General features: G+C 41.1%; 1 protein-coding gene across 1 annotated transcript in view; it reads right to left on the reverse strand.

Annotated features, from left to right (window-relative positions):
• Positions 1 to 3,659, reverse strand: part of LOC142933761 (collagen and calcium-binding EGF domain-containing protein 1-like) — a 29,568-nt gene extending 25,909 nt beyond the window's left edge. The window contains exons 1-2 of the mRNA XM_076077977.1: positions 3,547 to 3,659; positions 1,990 to 2,070 (exon numbers count right to left, since the gene is read on the reverse strand). Of these exons, the coding sequence (XP_075934092.1) occupies positions 1,990 to 2,070; positions 3,547 to 3,659 (194 nt within the window). The remainder of the gene's footprint in view (positions 1 to 1,989; positions 2,071 to 3,546) is intronic.
• Positions 3,660 to 16,711: the final 13,052 nt, after the last annotated feature.

Below are 16,711 nucleotides of genomic sequence, written 5' to 3' on the forward strand. Positions count from 1 at the left end.
GGTAATAAATCAAGTGAGAACCTTCATTCACTCATTTATTAACACTGCATCTGTCACTCATCGTCCTCATGGGACCAGTGCAGACAAAACAGACACTGCGCCCACACTTCTCAAGGCCTATTCTGTTGGTTAAATCTGTCACATGGTTTAATAAATGCAGTGTGACCGCACAACTCCTGACAGTTAAACCCAACTTGCTGAAATACTGAAAAACTCTGACATGGCAAACATCCAGATGTGTTAAAGTACTGAATAATCCGTCAAATGACTATGGAATATGAAACAATAAATACAACCTGTCATACCCCCCCAAAAAAGATTGTTTGATTGAATACACTTTCTGTGATCTAAAACAGCTTTCCCGGGTAAAACATGTGCTGCAGTAGTATAAGGGCATTTCAGACTCATGTGGGCTCTGAGAAAATCTCTGTTACTTTCGTAACGGTTAAGAAGTACAACATCCATAGAGACAAACTACAACTTAAACTCTCCGTCTGTCTAAAAAGATGAAAATAAGCAGTGTCTGCTTCATCTGCCCCGTCTGGACAACATACTACTCTTGTTGAAATTAAATTGAAAGTGATATTCGTGTACAGACACTATGGATCAATCTGGTGACCCTCGAAGTTATTTGCAAAATCATTTTGGTCCAGGTCTGTGCTGAACCGCCTCGAGAAACATGGCAAGGAAAACACAACCTCATCTAATCCGCCTCCTGATTAGAACACGCATCTCTTAGAGCCAGAAATAAAACAAGACACAGAGCCTGTCGCAGTCTAACCTTGACAGTAAACAGATCAGATGGTCTGGCCTCACATCAGGCCCGGTGCTTCATTTATTAAAGGATCTTCTTACGCCAACAACCAAATCCAAGCCAAAGTTTGGCTTCAGAGGAAAGTTATCTACACGTCAAAATGAGCGATTTACATTGACTTTCTCCTGGTTGTGTGTGATGTATCATGAGCTGAAAGTCTTACAACCTGCCACAGCGCCTGCATTGAATTGATTTATTTCCTTCGACCTATGCTTTAGGACGCTCATACGATATGATATCAAAGGATATTTTCATAAATTGGAACCCTGGAGCCTCTTAAAAAGAAAGACCGAGAGAACCAATTTCTTCAAGAAATAATTCATACCTTTCAAAAACTGACCCGTATTTCCCTCTTACATGGTTGTTGTTTTTGCCCTCCTTTAAATTACAAAAACACAGAAGATTCAATCGCGAAACCAAATGAGGTGTTTGGTAATCACTATAATGCGTCTATAGTGCCTGTCTTCCTCTATATGGATACAGTGCAATAAAAATAACTAATCACATCCTCTTCTGCCACACTACTTATACTTTTTAGGTTATACAGCAGGCCCAACTCCCTGAGGGGGGCTTCCCTAAATGTTTTAGCTCTGGACCCAAGCTGAGGAAGTTCAAGTTCAGATTCTGCTTAACTGTCACAGAGCCAGGCTGGTGGACGTCAGTGGAGAGCAGAGGAAAACGGCACTACATGTAAAGTAAAGTAAAAGTAACAAACGTTCTCAAATGACATGATTCACTTCTATTTTCCCCAAAAATGTAGCACTCTAACAAACTAAAACAAAACTAAAAAAAACATCTTGACTTCTTAAAGGATCGCTGCGGTTGGTTGACAAATTAAGATAATCATTCAGTCTCTGAGTGATGATCTTCAGGAAATCATTGTTTTTTCTCTCTCCCAAGTAATAGAGTTTCCAAAAGAGGGATATACTGTGTGGAGTTCGGGAAATGACACCGGGTGGTTTAGTGGTTACAGAAATTGTTCCACAGCCCCCAAAAAAGTTACTGGTTCAATGCTCTCTACAGCCACTGACCAAACACTCAAAGTGTCCTTGAGTAAAAATCCCAGTTCTGAGAAAGACGGAAATTTAAATGTATATTGTATAGTAACTCCCTGCTGTTTTGCTCAGTGGCTCAGGATTATTAGAACCAGTGGAAACATCAGCTGGGAGTCTTACCTGAAACAAGTGCTGTTCTTCCCCCCAGCTCTGACGCAAGGATACTCCACGGTCACGATCTTATCATCTGGACACTCCGTTCTGAGAAAAGAAAGACACATTGGAAACGAACGTGATCCACTGTCACTTTTTACATGGTTGTCCAGCGGTTATACTCATGAAACAGGGGGAGTTATGTGGTTCCAGGACTGGACGTAAACATGGACCCATTGTTAAATAACTCCAGTATGAATAAATAATGTATAAATAAATTTGAAAAAAAATAGATAAATCCTGAAATAAATACAGAAATAAACAAGATAATACACGTATAAATGAATACTGAAATAAATGAAGAAATGATCAGACTGGAAAATAATGCCAACTAAAGAGGTTGCAGCGGAAATATGGTTAGAATTAGCATCAAACACTTTGCAGGAATGTTTATCTGTTCATGCTCATACACAGCACAAATGAATAAATCACTCATCCCATCTAAATAGTGAAATAAAGTGACACTAAATACACTGTGAATTTCAAGATGCAAACTAAAATAACAACATTTAAACAAAGCTACTTGTCTGATTTTATACATGCAAATTTTACCCATAGGGGCATTGCAAATAACAGTCTCGTCATACATAGGCATAGTCTCAGCTAAATAATGTAAACAGTCTTAAAGGCTTTGACACAGCAATTTACCACAGTGGGAGGTCCATCGATTGCAGTATAAAAGTACGAGTTTACACTGTACTTTTACTTTACCTTTCTACTTTTAGACTAAGTGGACATAATGTACAAAGGTCTACATAAAATAAAATAAAGCTGCTGTCTTATTATCTGCAGTTATTAGCAGCAGTTTTCTTCTAAGTGGTTTCCTCTCCTCCTCAAAAGACCGGCTGCATGTGTTCCACTCACATCCTCTCCTCACCCCCCGACGCACTGTGTCCGGGCATCTTAATAGCATCTGTCATGTTTTGTCTTAGCACAAGTAACATTTGGCTCCGTGCACCGCGACCGATTCCAACCATTTGGAGTTTCCCTTTGCCCTTTTTTTCTTGCATTTCCCTGAAACTCACATTAGATTAGACGTGGTGCAGCGGTTCATCCAGGGGTCTCCTCTTTGACAGCCTGCTCTCACAGTATGTCGTAAAGAGCAGAAACCAATAAAACACAGACTAAACTCTATTATGGCTTTTGGCACTGTGCGCTAAACTGACAAGGGAGGTATTTGTATACTGGTTAGTTTAAATTAAAAGTCGAAACAAACAAGTAACGTGGGTGATGTGGTTGTTCCCAAGATGTTTATGGAGCTTCAATCTCCCATTAATCTCTAAAACCACATCAGTAAACTGTTATTCAGTAGTTGTGGTTCATGTTGAAAAAAAACGTACAAATTAATACCATTTGAAAAGTTGTCGGAGTTTTGCGTCAGGATGGAAAACCGACATTTGTAAACCATTACACGCCTGATTAACTTTATGGATCAGGTTGACAAGGATTCATCAGCACTCTGTCGTTCATTCACAGAAGATCAAGATATTTTTAGGATCCTCTAATCAGGTCCATGAGGCTTACCTCGAGGTGTCGACTGCAAGCGTCGCCCTGATAGAGCTGGCACCAGATTCCCACAGGAAAACAACACAGATAGCGCCAAATGGTAAAAGAGTCGCACCATAAAGTTGACCCATGTCCCCTCTGCGCACCGGGACAGATGATCTGTTCCAGGGAAAAGGCGCCTTCACATCAGCAAAACGCCCAATGTTTTCATCTGTCAGGGACGCGCGGGTGGTGGTATCAAAATATCAGAAATCCTCGTCGAGTATCCCGCAGAGGTGACGCACATGGATCCAGTGGGATAATAAGTGCTGCGCGGTGCGTCCGGAGCCCCGTCCCAACTTTACGCACTGAGGCAGAGACCCCTTGGAGAGCAAATGAAGGGTTTACAGCCCAGTGTGTTCTCACTAATCCCTCTGGATTTACATTCCTGCCTTTAAAGAAGAGGCTGAGTATACACCCGCACTGCCCATTGGTGGTGATGACGTATAGCATAATGAAAATGATTATAACAATAATAACAACAATATTGATAATAATATTAATAATAATGTTGAAATCAGTTAAAGCCCCCACATCACAAAATTACCTCCAAATATATACTGCTGACATTTTCAAAGTACAAATTTCATGAAAGAAACACGTTTCATAATTGAGTTTCACAACGTCATAGGGAGCTGGGGGATAGTGGGCGCTATTGGATGCTGTGTCATTTGAAACAAATTAGGTTAATGAGAATAATATGTCTAATATTGAATAAAAATAAATAAATAGGCTAAACTAACCAATGACAAATGAATAGTATATGTCATAAAGACAATACAATGTTACCTCAAAATCAAAGCACCACATCTAATACAAAGGGCTTTACTTAAAGTATTAACAATAAAACAAAGACTAAATGACAAAAGAGAATCAAATTGCAAACGAAATGATAAACAAAGAAAACATCAAGAAAATACAAGAATGAAATAGGAGCATAGATAGAATTGTCCCAGAATTGACTGATTAGAAAACAGGTGCATTCTCCCCTTTGATTTTAAAAATGATAACGGTCGAGACAAGTCAAAAACCTCCCAAAGTTCCAAGTATGTGCATCAGAGCAGCTTAAAGCAGTTTCACCATGTTTGGATTTCATTTTTGGGAACACCCAGACCAGTGCCAGCCTCTGTCGATGCCGCAGCAGATGATCCAAGATGTAATTTGGTCCCAAACCACCAAGTGTTTCAAAAAGGAGCAGTAATTTGTCATTAGTTCTGGAATTCAATGCAGATATTTGACAATTGGTGTGATGTGGTCTTTGTTAGGACTCCTGTCGGTCAGCCTTTTTTATAAGACCAAAGGAAAGCTTATTACAACTCTTTAAGAAATGAAGACATAGAGTCTGACAGCCATTTCAATTTAGATCAGAATCCATTTTGATTCAATCAGGATGAGAGTCAGGATGAGCAGCAACGTTCGTTCCTCTTCGGCGCCAACATTTCTTTTATCCATGTTTATTGTAGGCCCTGCTCCCCCCACTGTTGCTCATTTTATGATACAGACATGTAAATGTGAGTGTCATCGGCAAAATGACGATTTGAAAATTACTCGTTCCAAGCAGCCACAGACCCACAGTGCAATTTATTTCTTCCCATATTTTGGGACAAGATCTTTGCAAAAATGAGAAAACAATGGGCTGTTGTCATAGCAATAACAAATACGTAACGTGAAATGATACAAAACTTGGAGTAGGGTCCACTTGCCAAATGCTTTTGGAACCACAAGAACCAGGACAGCGTCAGGAAGAACTGAAAGATGTGGTAATCCCAGGCGCACCCAGTGCATGTGTTTTCAACTTCACAGCCAATCAAGTTGTTGATGATTTGCTGTGTGTTGCTCATGATCTGCTTTGTTTCGTGCACTTTAATTTGAAAAAATGACACTTTCATACAAATAATTAGACAGTCTCTGTGACTGGACTGCACTTCTTATTGGAGTTACTGCTGATCAGTGTGTTCAGTGAGATTGCATTTTCTGTTTTGTTTCATCATGCAAAGACTTTCAAAAATGCCAGTTTCGAAAGAAACAAGATAAACCTTCTGCTAACACACTTATCTTTTAAGTATGGTTTGGAAAATAGGCAAAAGGGGAAGGGAGGAGGACTCAAAAATAGAAGAAGCAAAGTGATTTAAAACCTCCATGTAGAGGCCAATTTTCTATGCATAATAATTATCCGGTCATTAGCTGTGTTTTTTTTAATCACACTTGCAATCACAGCCTGATTACTTGAGCTCTACGTTTGTCTTTCAAAGTTGAACCACACATACTGCTATCTGATTAACTCAGCACACTATGTACAGAATGTGTTTTTTCACATTATTATGATGAATGGCAATACGCACATCAACATCCTGCCGTTAAGGACATTAATGAACTCATGCGAGCCCTGTTGAGTGTTAGTTTATTTTTATTTGCGCTGAAAAGAACATTCGTCATTTCTTTCACGTCTTTCAAATGACTGTGGACTGAAACTGTCTGCACTTGCCAGTTAAGGTGCTGTGTCTTCTTTATTCCTCGGCTTGACATATGGTTAATACAAAATAACATTAATACAAATTAGAGCATGAGTGATTGAATGAAATCAGAGCCAAATTGGAGTCAACCTTTTGCCTACAGAACCTCCTAAGAAAAAAGAAAACTTGTAGTAAAAAAACATCAGGGACATATTACACATACATTCCAAAGAACTGTAATTGTAGTCATGTATTAATTAATGAGTTTTTTTATGGCATAAAGTAGGACAAAGTATCCGAGTATCTCTGAATGAAAACACTTGGTTGTTCCTGAATATGATATTTGTTTCAGGGCGACTTGGTTGCATTACTTGATTTTCTGATGATTCCTCAGAAGAAATAAATGTCTCTTCCGGTGTTGTGAGATCAGATCTGACCAATAGTCACCTCAGTTGGAAAGCACAGCGTGCTGGTCAGGCGATGTTAGGTAACTCTGTACTCGCCGTCTATTCCCCCCGGTGCATGGGGTTCTTGGCCACCGTTCAATAGAAACAGATGGTTTTATTCACCACAAATGAATCATGTTAGAAATACACATGCACTCACTTACACACACACGCACTGTGTACATGCATGCACATGGTAACTCGGTCTAAGCACATCAAATTAAACTGCACAGTCTCCTTTGGCTCCATTCCCTCCAGAATCAAATGAATTCATATAAAGCAACATAAAAGAACCGCAGCAAAAGGCAGCTGTTGATATGACAGTTTCTGCTTCATTATTATGACCACACAGGCCACGGGCTTCTCTTGTTCCCACGAAGGAGAGTCTCCTGTCTTGGTTTACTTTGGTTGTGGTTTTTATTTGGTGTTTGTCTACCTGCTTATGAGCAGGCTCGAAGAAATGTGTTTTTCATTCAAAGCTGGGGCCACATTCTGCATCGCAACCAACGTCGCGTCATTCATGGGTAAAACTGCGAATTGTGGAACACGTAAAAGCCAAGATAATTATCCTCGACTTCAAACTTGTGGCATTAAATGGGCACCGCTTTACTGCTCATCACCTTTAACCACTGAAAATATACTGTAGTGCATTTACCACTTAGTATAGCCTGAAACATACAGTATATACATACATGTATACATACATATATGTTTTCATGCACATTAATCAGCTAATTACTACTAATTAGCTGATGTAACTACTACTGGAAATAAACTGGGACACATTTAGAATGTTTAAAACTGCAAATGATCTATATGTTGTAAAGTTGTTATCCTGACGGCTCGTTTTAAAGGCCCAGTTTGTGAATACAGGATGTGTGGATTTCTCCATGGATCGAGTGTTTCGATACTTTAACAGTATTTATATACTTACTTACACGCACTTACACCTGCTTTACAATAATAAAAAAACACGGAGACAAGGAAATTCATTATGATTGGGAGTTTAATAAGGATGTGACCGTTGAAATCAAGCCATTTTTTGCACCTTTCTGCTAAATGTGAGCTTTCTTTACACAGTCTTTCTCACAGTGAAGACCCACTGAATGCTGCCTTCGCCCTACTCATTTTCTATTAGACACAGGTGAATGGCTTTGCAATGTATTGTACTGGCATAGGTGGAGTACGAGACAATGGGCTCCTAGTCACAGACATGCAAAAGGCCCCACCACCTCCCCTACGTTGTAGCAAGCCACACAAACTTTGTGGTGGTTTTGAAGCTATTCAAGGTCGGCCTCTTTGATTATTATAATTATTATTATTATTTTTTTATTTATTTATTTTTTTTTTTTTAAACAGGTGAAGGCAAGGTGAAGGGCCCTCTGAATCTTTGGGCCCCTGGGCCTGTTGCCGGAAGGCCAATACTGTAATTCTTTCATGTGTGTTGGATTGGAGGTGACACAGGATGTGAAATAAATTTGCCTGGCTACTCCTCAACATCATTACTATAGTTTCCGCAGTCCCTCTTTGGCATGTAGCGGCAACCCAGGGGACGTGAAGGAGATATTCGGAATAAAACATGAGACTCAGAGGCAGTTGGTACGAAACAAAAAGTGTCCTTTAATAAAGAGGTTGGGGTCAAACTAAACTAAAGATTCCTCCCGTTCGGGGTCTTTGGCCTTCAGCCTACTCCTAAGGGAAGGCAGTTCCTCTGTCTTGTGTGGGTAGAGCAGAGAGAGAGAGATGAGTCTTCTTAATTGCCTCCTGTTCATTTCGGCTTGTCTCCAGTGGTTCAGGAGGTCCTCCTGGTCTTCTCCCCAGCCTGTCTGCCGCTGCTGCTTCGAAGCTCGTTGAACATATGCCTGCTCTAATTACTTGATGGGCTCCAAGTGTGACCAATGCCACGAGCCTCGTGGCTGCAGCGCTTGAACTGGACAGAAGACTCCCTTTATCACCTCCCCCAACCTGAGCTTGGTGATCCTCCCCCTGTGCTGGATCTGGTTGGCCTTTCCCCCGGTTTGCCACAATTTCCCTGGCCTGCAATTGCAGTGTGACTTACTGTTTGGCACTAAGTCACACAAATTGTGCGTGAAAGTCCTGGTTGCTTTTTTACATAATGTTTGCTCAGGAGCAAGCTACTCACTAGCTCACAAGCGTTGACACACCCACAGCAATGAGCAAGAATGAAGATGTTGCGCAATTCACCATTCTTCACCATTGGAAGACAAACTTCTAATGATAAGGAAAACCTGTAATGTGGCGTCTGCACCTAAAGGCCGTATCCCAATTTGTGGGAGCGTGTTCGATAAATTAAAATAAGATCACATATTTTTAGTTGTGGAACTCCGACTTGTCTACCAACAGACCATAACTGACTCGATTATAGCATGCCAGGCATTTGAAAGAGCATTTTTTTGTGCTATATAATCTCAGACTTTCCAGCACCATCAGTGCAGGAGTTTTTAGCAACAACACACCAAATGACACCAGGAGTACTTCAAGGATGAGTGTTGTCTCCATGCTTATTTTTTGCCCTATAGATTAGCTCCGGGAGCGCAGGCCTTGATGATACTATCTGTGTTGAGTAAGTGGAAGACATTAGCCTCTCTAGAAGATCTTATCTCTTGAGTCTCTTCTTTCAGACAAGTCCGTGCAGGTGGAAGTTCATTATCTGGACTTGTGAAATGGTATCAGCCTGGACGGCAGGAGGAGGTATAGGAGTTACAAATTCTTTGCATGTCTAACATGTTGTTGTTGTATCTGGGTGGAGAGGCTCCACTCTTTCTTATTGGAAACAAGACGCATGGTGGAGAGGCATCAAAGCTCAGTTATCAGTTAAAAGTACAGACAAGTATGCCTGCGGATGACCTCACGCTGGTTTTGGTGCAAGTTGAGATCATCAAACAAGGCGCTGCCCCAACGGGAACGAAGCTGCAATCTCTCAGCTCGAGGACGGGATGAATCCATCTCTCCCACTGCATGACCTTCACTCATACGAAACTCAGCAAGCATTCCCCCCACTAACATGTCCAGCAGTCCCTTGTAACACACTGCAGTCTTCAACCTTTGACTTTGATAAGCTTGAAGTATTGCGTCTTTCTCCTTTTTGAAATCGGTATGGTTAAATTCTTTGTTTACCTTTTGCATCGACTCTCAAACCAACATCCTTTCTTTCAGTTGTGCGCTGTCAGTCATTTTAAGAACTGGTGTCCCGTTTCACAAAGTAAGAAACAGTCTTCTACACTGCAGACATTGCACAATGTTAAGAGATACAATACTGCACGCACTTTCCTAATTTTTGGCATTTATTGATATTTAGTCCAGTGAAACACCTGCACATCAAAGACATATTTGTGATCTTACAAACCAAGAAAAACAACAAAGGATCCGACTTAGAAAATCGCTGTGACTAATTCTATTTCCTCACAATGCTTTTTATCCTGCAGTCCATCACTATATGCACATTGGATAAAGTAACATTTCCCAGTCTCTCTTCATACTGTTGGCAACGATATCAAAATCTCCCTTGCCTGATAAACACAAGTATCATGAAGTCATGTCACAGAGATAACGTATTTTTACAAGTGTACTCAGAGGACAAACAGATCTCTGTAACCTGTTTTTAATTCAGTCTTTCGATGCCATTAGCAACACAACCATCTGACACAGCTTGTCAATAAAATACTGACAAGGAGATGTATGAAGCAAACTTGGCCAAAGTTTTCATGTCTTCCAAGTGGATATATGTTGCTGCAATTCTGCCTTTATTGTCGTTCTGTTGCACGGAAACTGAGGGAGTTTCGGAAACATGAGCGCTGCATGCCTCTCTTATCGTAGTAAACACCTGACTGTTGGAGCCAAATGACACAGAAGCGATCCATCAGTGTCAGAACTGATCGTGTGGAGGGAAAACCTCTTTTGGAATACGACTGCACATTTCACAACTCAAATGATTTGGTGTTGGTTTATGCTTAGCAGAGACGAAAGTTAATAAATTGACATTTGGCTGACCTTTGGACAAATGCTTAGCTTGCTTTTTTTTGTGTGTGGGTCTTTCCGTCATAATTTCTGACAATTTGGTGTTTTGTATTACAACAGACAGCCATGGATTTAGCAGAGCCTGTTCTTTAACAACCAACAGACTGCTACTTTTACATGCCTTCATCTCATTGTTACATTTCGGCAGGAGTTAAGGTCAAGTTGTCATGTAGTACAGACTCACAATTCTCACACTAACATGGACCTGGGGCCTTTGCTCCACAGGGAGCTGGTATGAACTTAAAAACACAGCGGCATAACCTTTTATTGTTTCATGAAATTCAAACTGGAAAAAGTAGAGTTCTTCCCTGCTTATAAAAAGCTCTAGAGATGTAGCGCAGCCAATGGAAAATTGTTTGTTGAAAGGTTTTGTCCTTCCGCCTTCCAACTGCTGTTCAACATCTGACTTTCAGTTTGAGAACCGTTTCTCTTTTGGAAAATATTATTTGTAATACTTCTTTGCTGCAGGTTCGCTATGTTGAATAAAGGTGAAATACATGTGAATCATTCACACAAATTTCCTGGAACTGTCAAACTACTCCAAATAATCAGTATCCCGGGATTTGGTTGAAGTATATGAAGCACTGTGAACCATAAAATCCTGTCTCAGAGACGGGTTTCCGAGCATGCAGAGGGTAGTATACAAATCAGAATGAGAGCTCATGGGGAAATCAACATGAAACTTTGTTTTTGTGCATTAAAAAGGGCACGAAAAGGAACAATGAGTGGAAAATGCTCAATATCCCGAGAATGTAATCTCTCTGTTTGCTCCGGCCTGGATTATAATAAGGCGGTGGATAGTATAGCACAAAAAGATGGGGATGAAATGTTTGTTTAACGGTTCACGCTGTTGCATCTTTACGGCTGTTTAATGAAAACGTGCAAACGTTTGTCAGGCTCGGTGATCGATGCTTTGGTGTTCAGTTTCAGTGTGCATGTTGGTGACAGCTGAGGTGGTAGACTTTTGGCTTTGGATGGAAAATGCATCACAGTGTAGTATTTCGAAAGAAAAAACGACACTGCTTCATGTATATTCACCTCAAAAAAGTAATACTGGCAGTAGTAGTACTTTTCTACCCTCCTGGATTAGCACGCTTCCTCATTTCTTTGTATATTCAATGTGAGACACAGTCCTAATGAAAACAATTGATGAAATGCTCATTTATGAGGTAATGGTGGTGATTAATTGCCATAATCACTGAAATTTTCCACGCAGCTCACACGATTCCTCTCGTGTGAATTCATGCTGCTGTTTTCCCCCCTTTGGATGCCGTCCTACCCCTACTGTACCTGCACAAGCTTCTATGATTTATACTTTGCGGGATGCTTTGAAAGGGAGAGTTCTTTTTGCTCTCACAGGTGCGCCCAGCGGTAAGCAGCTGAAAACACAGACGCTCACGAGCAAGTTCGGCTTTGACGGGACTCAGACCTCAGCACATGTTGCCCCGAGCAGCCCTGCAGCCATGTGCTAAAGCTGTGTCAACTGGGATGGATTTGGCCTTGCTCGGCGGATGATGACCTAATGAAGTAGCCTACATAAGGAGAAAGAACAACAACCAAGAGTTTGGTTCTGGGGACAAATTACAGAACAGCTCAATCGCAAAGCCTGAGCCTTGTGTCATCACAGGTGAGAGGCTGCGAGACAATGGACTATGATGATGAGCAAAAATCTTGCAATGTTGGAACTTGGAATATGCTAAATCAGTTAATTTGTGCTCTTAATGTGTGTGTGTGTCTTTTTCACTGAAAAATCAGTTACTGTACAGGAAGTGATCCAAGCAGTGGCAACAGACGTTTTTAATAATAATAATAATAATAATACGTCAGATTTACATAATACTTTTTAGTTCTCAAAGATGCTTTACATACTGTAGGATAAAATATAAACTCACACCTGTCACACAGGGAGAAAATAAAAACAAAACTAGTGAGGCAAGTGACAGAGTTCTATATAGTAAAGTTTATTGAGTTTATCCCAGTAGAAACTGTTGCAGTAGACGAGCCCGGATGTTACAAATGCTTAAAAGAGTGTTCCTGCAGCAGCGAGTGACAGAGAAAATAAAAGCTTAGCTTAGCATAAAGAGGGGGAAACAAACCTGGTTCAGTCCAATGCTAACACAGCCTGCCTACCAGCACCTCTGAATCTCACTAATTAATATCTGGTAAACCTAACAAGTCGAGTGCTTCGGGGGTTCTGTGCGGGGCTATTTCTTGGGCAGGCGTAGTAACTTCCTGGAGCCTGGTTGTCACAGTGAGGCTACCAAGGATACGTGTTAAGCTGCTGGCTGTAGCCTCAAATCTAGTGTATAATAAACACAAGAGAGTGGCAAATGTCTCATCTAACTGTCGGCAAGGAGGTGAAGAGGCCAAAATGTTGAACTATTCCTTTAGCCATGAGCAATAACAATATCTACCCTGCCTGAATACATGAATAAAAAGAGTACTACTTTAATAAGTCAATCCTTATCAATGCAATATTGTAGGTGAATCATGTCACAATGTTCTACAAAAGGTGCTGTGCAGCTTAGAAACACCACAGCAATGAGATATCACTAGTCAGCTAGACAGCAAGAAAAAATGCAATGTACTGAGAGAAAGGCGAAAGACGATTACCAAGGAACTTCAACTTGTAGATAAAACTTTCAACAGTACAAATACTCCCTAATGATTTACATACGGTATTAGTTCGCTTTCTGAAGTTGGGAGGGAATTTATCTTTAACTTTGTAAAAAAAAGAAAAATCCTGTCCCATCGGTGACCTCCATCAGTCACGGCACCGGTACTTACTGTAAGTGTAAGGATTTGTACTGGCTCAGTGGGAGGGTGTGTTTTCATAACTGAAAAGCTGTGTAAACTGATTCAGGTGGGTTAAACCCCCAACTACATCCTAATCAGTCAGGCCAGAGGGGGATCCCGCCGCAGTAGCACCGTGACCCGGCCAGGCGGAGAGAGCTCAGGCTTTGTGTGTGTTCAGTGGTCGGTTTAATGGGGAAGAAGCGGTGGCTGTGTCTGGAATGCCTTCCGACGCGGCCGTGACCTCCTTGGACGGGAGGGATTACGAGCTGTGGGAGAGGACGGACCTTCTTTTTTTCCACACACTGGGCAGGTCCTGCGGTCAGACCTGCTGAGCAGCAACATCACAGGGCCTCAAGGGAAAAGGGTCTGTGACTTTAAAGTGCTGCCCTTGACAATTTTTCTGCACATACAGGCTTGCATGGTTTACAGAGACCCCCTGACTGACTGTTGTGTCACTGACCCCCAAAAGAAATATTGTAGATTAGAGAGGGAGGAAAAGACTAGCGTTTAGTTTTATTGCATCAGGATCATAATGTAGTCCTCCTTCACAGGAACTGTTAAATACTTGATCCTAAAGCACTACAGGACTTTCGAAAATCCACAACCAAATGTAACATACTGTGTGATCGCGTTTCATTTCCAGCATGCATTGTCACAGTAGGAATCAGAGCCCTACGCCTGGCAGTGATCTGCCACTTTAGCTAAACGGGACCACATGCAGACAAAAAAAAGATATATGACAACAGTGTGCAGAGTTGGAACTCCATTCTCCCGGCCAACTTTGAATTTACACCCTGCCAGCATGAAGTGGGGAGCTGAATGGGGAAAATGTGTAAATCTCCTCTGTGAAACTGCAAATTAAACAGCTCTGTAAAAGATAATGTGAAAACCCTCGCCATGAATTAGGCTGCGCAGTCAGGCTGCACCGAACCCGGCGCAGCTGTGTGGCCTGGGACAAACATTCCTGCACGCTGTAAGTCACACACAGAGATGGTGGTAGAACACACACACAATGGAAAGCACGGGATTATTCATCGTTCTGTTCACCCTCTAGAGAAATATTTGATGTCTTAACTGACTTTGGAGGTGACGCTGTCCCAAAGCTAACCAGAGACAGGGCGACTAATGGGGCCAGTTTTTCTCTTACGGCACACTGAGCCAAAGCGAAGGACCTGCTCACCGTCCACCCAGCTCCAGATCGGCGAAGGTAGTCGCCATGCTTTGATTAAATGGACAATGTGCTTCCTAGGGAACCCAGAGCTAATCAGATCAACTGGATGAATAACGAGGACAGGTAATTCTAATTAGAGCCGCGCTCTAAATCTCATTCCCTGTATGTGAGGTCTTGCTACCACACGATGTTAGCATGTGTTCTGTATGTGTGTGTGTGGCTGTGTTAGACAAACAAGGTGAAATACTGCAAGGGCTCTAAAAACTGCGAACTGAGAAACAAGGGGCCCTCACAATATGGATTAGACAGCTGCACAATGTAAGTATTGCATCACTGTTGTACACACAGTCTCAGCAAAGAATACCTTCTGAGGTATTAGTAAACAAAGTACATCAGACACAATCGGAGTGACAAGAAAAGGAAAAGGTAAAAATAAGAAGACACACGGTAAGACTTGGAGCGGGTGCACAAAATCTGTAAAAATATAAAAAATTTGGAACAATAATAAACAGAAGAAAGTTGGAGGTTCATCCTGAGATAGAGAGGATCATTCACGGGTTTCATATCATCTCTGAACCGTCTGCACTGCTGCAAAGCTATTGACTACGAGGTCAACTAGGACGACTCACATCACACCCATCTTATGTTCTTCACATTGACTTCCCATCCACTTCAGGATTCACTTTAAGGTTTTAATTTTCCCATATAGAAACCTGCATGGTCAGGCACGTGTGTACATATCTCAGGTCTTCTGACCAGCACTTACTGGTTGTCCCTCGCACTCAAATAAAATCTAAAGGTGACCGTGCCTTTGAAGTGGTGGCTCCGACACGATGGCATATGCTCTTCCTGTTGACGTTCGACCTGGGCCTCTGTTGACGCCTTTAAAAAGCGGCTGAAGACTTGAGTCTTTGTGTCACCTCTTGCTATAGTGTTGGTAATCTGCTTTATTTCTTATTATATTGTTTTGTAATTTTTCTGATCATTTTTTATTCTTGCTAGGCACTTAGGCACAACAACTCTGTCACCAGACACAACAAACTGTACTTCAGTACAATTTTGTGATACTTGTACTTTATTTATTACCGAGTTATAAAAAAGTGTATGAAATATTATTTATACTTCTACGCCACTACATTTGATCAGACCTAAGATTTGACATTAAAAACGTGATCATCTTATAAAATACAATTTATTGTTATATATTGTGTTTCCCTTGTCACATATGTCTATGAGTCTGTTAGTTGTACGCAGTTCCTCTTTACCCTCATTGCTATTTGGAGTTTGGTTACTTGCTACTTGTTTTCCAGTTACCTGCCTGCTTTTGGACTTTTTTCCTGTAAGCATAAGCAGAACTGCACCAGTCTGCCTGTCGTCTCTGCATCTGAGTCCACATGGCTGCTTCAAACTTGACACATTTACCCTTTAAACTTCTCAGAATATTTTATTTAGATAACTGATGCCCCAAGGAGGTAAACATGTGCAAAATGTATGCAGAACCAGTACTTTTAATTGTAATAGTTGAAGTACATGTTGCTGATAGTACTTCTGTAAATGTACTAAGGTTGGAGTTTAAATGTAAATTTTACTTGAAGAAGAAATATTACATTGCTGTATTGGATCTGAATACCTTTTCCTTCCCTGCCACTCAGTGTTGCTATATAACCATACTTACACTGATAGTTATTGACACGTAAACAACAAAATGGGTTGTTGGCCATTGCCTTCCAACATGAGCAAGAAACAAGAGTTTACTTTTTTTGGAAATTAAATTATTGTTTTAACTGGTGCTGTCTTTTTGCAGTTGAGGACAGTCACACAGCCACACAGACCAGGAAACAGGACACACAAACTGAATTCCCATCATCAGAAACCTGAATCAGAAACTACAAGTTTAACCACTTTCAGTGAAGAGGCTGTATCGCAACCTTCACTATTGCAATACTACAGTTGATAAATGACGAGGCATAATGCAAACCTCCTGTCTCTTCCACTCAGGACCAAGCACCGGACATGGGGTGACAGAGCCTTCTCCATATCTGCCCCCTCCCTCTGGAACTCTCTCCCCAAACATATCCGAGACTGCACTGACCTTTCCACATTCAAATCTCAAATCAAAACCCACCTGTTCAAAATTGCTTTTAATGTGTGACCGATAGTGTATTTTATGTTTTTAGTGTATTGCTTTTATATATAATGATTTTAATGTAAAGTGTCTTTGAGTACTCTGAAAAGCGCTA

This window comes from Anarhichas minor, unplaced genomic scaffold (genome assembly GCF_050575085.1).
Source record: "Anarhichas minor isolate MPS153535 unplaced genomic scaffold, ASM5057508v1 ptg000062l, whole genome shotgun sequence".
Lineage (NCBI taxonomy): Eukaryota > Metazoa > Chordata > Actinopteri > Perciformes > Anarhichadidae > Anarhichas > Anarhichas minor.